The sequence below is a fragment of the Macrobrachium rosenbergii genome, chromosome 42, assembly GCF_040412425.1.
Source record: "Macrobrachium rosenbergii isolate ZJJX-2024 chromosome 42, ASM4041242v1, whole genome shotgun sequence".
Classification (NCBI taxonomy): Eukaryota; Metazoa; Arthropoda; class Malacostraca; order Decapoda; family Palaemonidae; genus Macrobrachium; species Macrobrachium rosenbergii.
In genome coordinates this window covers 54461152-54469287 of record NC_089782.1, presented here as the reverse complement: position 1 = coordinate 54469287, position 8136 = coordinate 54461152, and the positions used below count along the sequence as shown (strand labels likewise).

The window sequence follows — 8136 nt, the reverse complement described above, 5'->3', positions numbered from 1 at the left end:
GGACACGCTGGCACTAAATCCTCAAAGTCAAGGATAAGTTAGAGTTAGTATCTTTTTAGTCTAACTCTCATTTGCATGGACAAGAACCATTTTGCTTCTTTAGATGCTTGGATGTAATTCGATACCAGGCTAACTAGTGCTAACTATCACGTGACGAAAGTCTGGTTCAATGTCAAAGTAAAAGAGGGGTCACCTTTTTTATGGCAGAAAATTACGCAAGACTTAGGCGATGGATGCGGCTTCTACCTGCGCATTATCTTTCTCCATATATTTGAAAATTTAAAATTTAATCTAGGGGATAAGGTAATCGATCTTTAGCAACAGTGTTTTCCTGTCACGTCTCGTTAATAGGGGTGACTAGGAGATTTTTACTGTTGCTCTTATCTCTAATTCAAAATGGTAAATTTTTGATTAAACTAAGCGACAGGGCGTAAATTCACCCTCTTTAAGCTCTACCCCTTTCGGGCGTGGGTTAGCAAAACACCTGGGAAGGATAAAGACTGTTTCCTTCTAGCTAAGCGCCAACCCTGATTAAACTCTTTTGCATTTTCAAATATCTGGAGAAAGATCTGCTCTCTAATGCGCAGGTAGAAGCCGCATCCATCGCCTAAGTCTTGCCTGTGGCATATTTTCCTGCCATAAAAAGGGCAAGGTGACCTATACACTGGGGAACTTTGACCTTTGAACCAGACGTCGTCACGAGATAGTTAAGGTCTACCTTACCTGGAGAATCTTCTATCCAAGTATCATAAAGAAGCAAAGTATGGTACGTCCTGTGATTCGAGAGTTAGTTCTAAGACAGTGTAACTTTTTCTCTAACTCAATATCTCTCTCTCACAATTCACAATTTAATTCAATCGCTTTTCCTTTGACTTTGCAACAGTGCATTTATCAGTGCCAGCGTGTCCCTTTCTAGAAGCGCATAGAGTTGTGAGAGAGGTGCGAAATAATGAGCAGGAAGACGAAGTACTGCTGGTTTATTGATGTTGCTGTTGTTTCAGATTTAGCTGGCCTTGTGCCAGCACGGGCTCTTGCTCCTAGAGCAGCCCGTAACTCTATGTTGATGATCAGTCTGTGAGATGGGTAGGTTAGATGAAAACTTAATATGATGCATGAAAGTGATTTTGATGGGGGTGATTTTGAAGTGAAAAGATTTAACAGGCAAGGTTGCAACCTCTTTGAACCCTAAGGTACCCATCAGATGAGGATAAAAGTATTGATTGTGGTGGATGAAAGGTGATTTTGACAGGGGAGAGAGTGATTTCTAAAAGAGTAAGCCGTTAGAGATGAGATGGAATGGCTTTTGATTTGTTGTCTGGGTCGGGTCTGTTGTGTCTGATTTAAGAATTGGGAAGGAGAGTGGGTGGTTAAAGGTAAGGATTCTTTGGAGTTACCGTGGTGGTGGGTAGGAGCATAGGAAGCCTGCAAATTCATGGATGTTTGTTAGTATGTGCTTTGTTATTTGGGTAGCTGTTCTTTCATTTCCTTCATAACTTGTTCTTAACTGTTCTGTTTCTGTACAGGCAAGAAGGTAGTGTTCCAGGGGTTCTTCTGGGATTGTTTCACAGTATTTGCATGGCTGGGGTTTGTCTACTATTCTTTGCCATGTGCATTGGTATCCTAGCCTTAGCCGATGGATTATGACTGCTAGGGCCCGTGACGTGTCTTTGGTTATATCGTGTGGTTTTAGGTTTACGGTGTCCATGTACCATTCGGTGGTTTTGAGCCACTGAAAACAGCTCTTCTGACTTTGCTTTCCTCCTGCAGTTGGCAGTGTGCTGCTGCCTGGTTTATTGATGAAAGCGAGCTGCTTATAAAGCAGGATGCGGACGTCTGTGTAGTTCGCAGAGACCGCTGGTACAAAGATTTACAGGCGACCTGAGGTCAAACTAATTTCTTACAAAAACAGGACAGGTTCATACAGAAAACATAGTGATCAATAATGTCTGACACATAACATAAATAACTCGTTACTTATACATAAAACATGATTGTTTAGAAAGATAACATATATACAGTTTACAATTATGATGATAAATATACATTCCGATCGACCTTAGGTCGATGTGAAGGCACCGCAGAAAACGGGATGTTCTCTACAGAGAACGTGTTGAGCGGGAACTTTACAATACTCTCCCCCAAAGACGGAGGCAACGTCTGATTAAACCAGGTATCTGCTGGGGCGACGAAGGGGGGCCTCGCTTTCTCAAATTCAACTGGAGAGGGTGGTCGCCTTCCCTGGTGTCCTCTGCAGTGGTTTGTTGGGGTGCCTTTCCGTCTGGTTTCTGGGTTTTTCGGGGATGCCCACCCCTCCTTCCTGCGACTGGGGTTGTTTAAGGGGATGCCGCGTCCTGCGGGAGGTCTTGGGGTCCGCCTCCGTTGGGGGAGTGTGCCGTGTGGGTCCGCTAATGACGCTGGCGACCTGCCGACGAGGGTCGGTTAACGCCCGAACGCCTTGTTAGAGCGCCGTAGTTAGTCCGTTAGAGGCGTGGATTAGGTTCATTGGGCCAAGACTTGGTCGCCGTTTGAGTCCATTAATGGCTTCCAGGAACCACTCCGGGAGTCACCACTGTGAGAGAGGTGCGAAATAATGAGCGGGAGGATAAGTACTGCTGGTTTATTGATGTTGTTGTTTTAGATTTAGCTGGCCTTGTGCCAGCACGGGCTCTTGCTCCTATAGCAGCCCGTTAGTTTATTGATGAAAGCGAGCTGCTTATAAAGCAGAATGCGGACGTCTGCGTAGTTCGCAGAGACCGCTGGTACAAAGATCTACAGGCGACCTGAGGTCAAACTAATTTCTTACAAAAACAGGACAGGTTCATACAGAAAACATAGTGATCAATAATGTCTGACACATAACATAAATAACTCGTTACTTATACATACAGTATGATTGTTTAGAAAGACAACATATACACAGTTTACAATTACGATGATAAATATATATTTCGATCGACCTTAGGTCATTGTGAAGGCACCACAGAAAACAGGATGTTCTCTACAGAGAACGCGTTGAGCGGGGACTTTACAGAGTAACGCTATTCCCTTGTTTGAAGTGATTTGAGTAATACAATCCATTTTACTTGTGTATTAACTTGTTCTAAGATTGATTGATTATGAAATTTAGGTCTTGAAGACCAAGCGCTGGAACCCATCAGGATTTTTCAGTGCCGTAATGAAGGTGAAATATATAAATTAATGATATGATTGATAATGAATAGGTGAATGATGACATACAAGTAACATTCAGTGTTAAAATATGAATAAAAAATGAAGAATGATATTAGATAGAACCAACAAAAAACAAGTATATTTTAATCTTTTATATTCAAAATATATACTTATATAAGAATAAATATGACTAAAATCTTTATTAAATAAAATGAAATCATACCTCATTAAAATAACCAGATTCTTTCAGATAACCCATAAGGTTATCTACCTCAACGTCATCATTTAAAATTTCTAAAATAGTCTTCCCAGTTAGGAAGTACTTTGCCCTAAGGCGATTAAATTTAGGACAGTGCACCAGCATGTGCTCAACGGATAGCTGACCACCACAGTGAGCACAAATTGGGGCACTGGCTCCATCTAAAATATAGCTATGAGTGAAGCGGGCATGGCCAATCCTAGGCCGTGTTAGGATGATCTCAAATTATCTGTAACGATTAAAACCCAAACTTCAAATATTGATACTCTTTCTAATCTCTGCTGCCATTTTGTACGAATGTATCGTCTGATAACTGGACGAATATCCAAATGTGGCACCTTAGAGATATTATATTATTATTATTCTCATTTGGAATTATTTCACTTTCAGGAGTGGGGTCAGTGTCATTTGCCAAGTAGATGTTTTTCCTATGTTTTCTGATTTACCAAGAGAAGTCCACGCTACTGGGCTGTTATAAGTGTATGACTACTGAAATTTTAAAGACCTCTTGTATATGGTCCGTTTATGTACACATTTGAATTATTTAATGTACTAATTTCCAGTTCACTGATTTATTATACATTTTCATTTTAGTGAGACCTGTTACCTTTAATTTACCAGTGTGCTTGTTTAAATAAAGTAAGTATTATGAAGCAGAAGTCTCACTTCGCGACCTACCATTGATTATTTGTTCTTTTTTTCTCTAGTTACATTATTTCGTGGGTTTTATTGTAGGATAAAATAAATTCCAGCACCTCTTGAAATACGTAATAATATATATATTTACAATATATGTGTGTGTGTGTGTGCATTCAAACCTACTACCCACTTAACAGTGAAACAAAAATCAACAACCAACGAAATGTTGCGACATCCGTCATACCTTCTTCCTTCATTCTCACGGCAGGTGGATCTATTACGAGAACACCAACTACAACGTGGAGAGCGGGGGCCAAGTGTACTTCGTCCACGGCGTGGACCTCAGTGTGAACTTCCCTAATCAGTACTGTAACTTGGTGAGTGATTTTCACGAAGTCCGTGAACTGATATTTAGAAGTATGAAATAATATAGATCCTCCGTTGCCATTCATCGCTTGATGTAATTCCAAAATGTACAGATATGGTTCACTTAGGAGGGTAGTCTTGTCAGTGCACCTCCCGCGGTGCACTGTAGGCATTACTATATGGAATTCACTGCGTCCCTTCGGCCCCAGTTGCTCCCACTTTTTAACCTTTTACTTCGCTTCCATTCCCGCGTTTTTCTTCCCTCCTGCTGGTCAACACTTCTATATCACTATTACTGTTACTTCCAAATGCAACTTCAGATCTTTGCACACCACCTCCTTTATTTTCTGGAGCGCTCTATTTAGCTGTCCAACCTCTCCAACCCCCTCTTTTCACTGTCTTGAGAGCTGAATGGCCGAAGGTGCCTCAGTATTTGGTTTGACAGCCTAAATTTCATAAAACAATCATGAGCTCATATTTATACAAGCATCTGAGTCTGAACGATTCTGAGGGAAGCACTACCATTTCCACGTCAATCAGTAACTTCCACACCTGTCTCCAGGTATGTACAAATCGAGAACAACTTACGACAGCCTCCACACCGGTGATGTCACACACACGTGCACCTAGCGCCGAATTTGCAACCAGTAAACAATATTGGAGGTCAAGTTTAGCAGCTTGGTACCGAGAGATGCTAAAAAAAGAAAGAGTAAAAAGAGATTTTACTAATCCTGGGATTTCAGGTGACATCCATGCGGTATGCTGGCAATAAGGACATTCCCAATGGGGACACCTGGACGCTCTATGAGGGGGAATTCTTCACTGGACTAGAGTACTACGGAGAGGGTGACGCTGCGTCCCTCGATTACCTCGACGTCAAAGCTTCCTCCATGGTCTTGACGGGAGAGAGCGCTTGGACCATATATTCGTAAGTACTGATCGTCGTAAAATGAAATATGATCGTAAGATTATTATATATATGTATATAGCATATATATATATATATATAATATAAAAATGAAATATGATATATATACATATATATATATATATATATATATATATATATATATATATATATATATATATATATATATATATAGATAGAGAGAGAGAGAGAGAGAGAGAGAGAGAGAGAGAGAGAGAGAGAGAGAGAGAGAGAGAGATAAACTGTAATGCTTCTTTTGCATTATTTACACAAAAAATTAGTTTAAAAAATTAGTTTAAAAAGTCCCCTTATGAATAATACTTCTCAACCAAGATACAGAAATTGGAGCAAGGTAAAGTTGGAGAAGCTGAACAGCTAATTTCAAAGAGACCAAAAGGGACGGACAAAAAGTAAAAGGCAGAGAGCAGTGTGAGAGAAGGCCCTGTAGGGAGTAGCAGTGCCGTCAGTGGATCTCACGTGGTGCACTGTAGGCATTATTAATGGTTGTTTATGTCTGTTCTTCATTGAAGGGGTGGGTAGAGCTCTTGGCTAGCACGCTGTTGGCCCAGCATTCGACTCTCCGACCAGCCAATGAAGAATTACAGGAATTTATTTCTGGTGATAGAAATTCATTTCTCGTCATAATGTGGTTCAGATTCCACAAATAGCTGTAGGTCCCGTTGCTAGGTAACCAGTTGTTTCTTAGCCACGTAAAATAAATCTAATCCTTCGGGCCAGTCCTGGGAGAGCTGTAATCAGCTCAGTGGTCTGGTTAAACTAAGATATACTTTAACTTTTTTTTTGTTTGCAGTGTCCCTGCGGCCCCTAACTGCACCCACGTTTTGGCCTTTCACTTTTGCCCTATTCCCGCTTCCTTTCTTCCAGCTTGCTTCCCAACCGTTCGAACTATTCTTAGTGCAAGAGTGAAGTTTTCTCCCAGTTCCACCTTTAGATCCTTATACTTCACCCTATTTATTTTCTGAATCTTTTATCTCGCTGTCCAACCTCTCCAACTCCCTCTTTTCATAGTCTTAAACACTGAATGGCCGAAGCTGCCCCACCGCTTAGCTTGACAGCCTGATTTTCATGAATCAAATCAAATGGAAGACAAGGACGCTTAGAAGGACCATTCGGCCAGGCTACTGTGTCACACAGGGCACAACTGTGCCAGTGGCACACCCCGCACAGAAGATTTCTCTTGTACTAACTGAATATTCTTCTCTGTGCCTTTTCATCAGAGGTCAATCATACAGTGGAGACAGCCTCTGCGTGTACCCCAACACGGACCACGACATCGGGCCCCTTGGCGACAGGCTGGATTTCGGCATTTACTCGACAGTAAGTCTGATCTTGTTTGTGACTTGATTTATCGAAGCAGTCTCTTGTTGGTCATACTTAACTACGAGATGGCGGGTGCCTTAAGTGAACTGTTGAAGGGTCATGGGGTAACTCTAGTCTTCAAGGCTGGTCGTAAAAATATTTCATTTTTTTTTTTTACTGAGTTCTTGTTTCTTACCCTTATAACTGTCAAAGCTACCCTCTTATTACTTGCTCCTCCAGAGATACAAAGACAAAACTTTTCTCCTATATAAAGTTTATAAAGAAACAATGCGATTTCTACCACAATGCAGACTTGTTAAACATTTGACTGAATGGGTCTTCTGGTTTCTAAAATTCATTTGCATCCATAAAGAAGAGTGAAAGCATCAAGACAAAATAAAAATAGCAAATTTAAAAGTCATTTGTATTTTTCCTAACATACAAACATGGGGATTTAGATTTCCAAAATTAAATGTAATTTTTTAAGGCATAAAAGCAGCACTTAAGCACTGAGCTCCTGATCGCAAACAGCATCACACGAGTGTCATTTTTAGTAACTTTCATATTTCCTAACACATCAATTAGGCCACAAAAGATTTGGTTCTGCAGCTTTGCCCCCTTTTTTTTCCTTAAAACAGTGCAGTAACACAGGTCACCATCTAATCCGTACTGGTGCCTAATACTTCCCTACAGCAATGCCATATAATCAGTATGAATTCGAATGACGACTTCAAATTTGAGGAGAAGTCTATATGCAAGTAACCACCGACAGCTGCCAACCATCTTGTCTCTTCTTCAATGTCTATCAACCACACCTAAGATGAGACAGAATGTCTCGGAACCCTTTCAATAAACATTCATGATAAGTTCGCCCTCTCCTCCACCAGATGTCAGCAGTTGGCGTTCCGGACAACACAGTTCGCTCAGTCAAGAAGGGATGCTGGTCGAAAAAGGTCGCTAGCCCTCCGGAGGTCAAGTACGATTACAAGTCCAAGCAGGGTGCCTGGGGCTCTGCAAGGGTCTAGGACTTCAATACATTGTTACGTCAGCAAATATATCATAAGAATCCTAAAACTAAACCAGTATCTTATTGCTGTTTAATTCGTGACATCTGTAGCCAAGTTCAATGACTAATTTTTTGACTGCGTGGAAATCATTTTCCTTCAGACAAATCAACAGCCTGGGCCAAGCAATTAACTGCATCCAAATAAAAGATAAATTTTCTATTGATTCTAACTAATGTTTTAATAATTAACACCCTTCTCACTTATTCCCAACAAAGTCGAAAATCAATCCCCTTTGGTATCAAACGATTTCCCTTACTATAAAATAAAGTTAACCTTTAAAACACAAACATGAAAATACCTGGCAAAAGTTTTCGTGGAACAGCTAAACAATATTTTTCTTTCATAATCCCAAAATCACACCTTTCCTTACAAAAAAGACTCACTTA

General features: G+C 40.7%; 2 protein-coding genes across 2 annotated transcripts in view; one reads left to right on the top strand and one right to left on the bottom strand.

Annotated features, from left to right (window-relative positions):
- LOC136828430 (uncharacterized) overlaps positions 1-7919 on the top strand; it is an 11656-nt gene extending 3737 nt beyond the window's left edge. The window contains exons 3-6 of the mRNA XM_067086478.1: positions 4338-4446; positions 5179-5363; positions 6602-6701; positions 7571-7919. Coding sequence (XP_066942579.1) covers positions 4338-4446; positions 5179-5363; positions 6602-6701; positions 7571-7708 — 532 coding nt within the window. The 3' untranslated portion in view covers positions 7709-7919. The remainder of the gene's footprint in view (positions 1-4337; positions 4447-5178; positions 5364-6601; positions 6702-7570) is intronic.
- The window catches only part of LOC136828434 (uncharacterized), a 284088-nt gene that overhangs the window by 60880 nt on the left and 215072 nt on the right, over positions 1-8136 (bottom strand). The window lies entirely within an intron of this gene.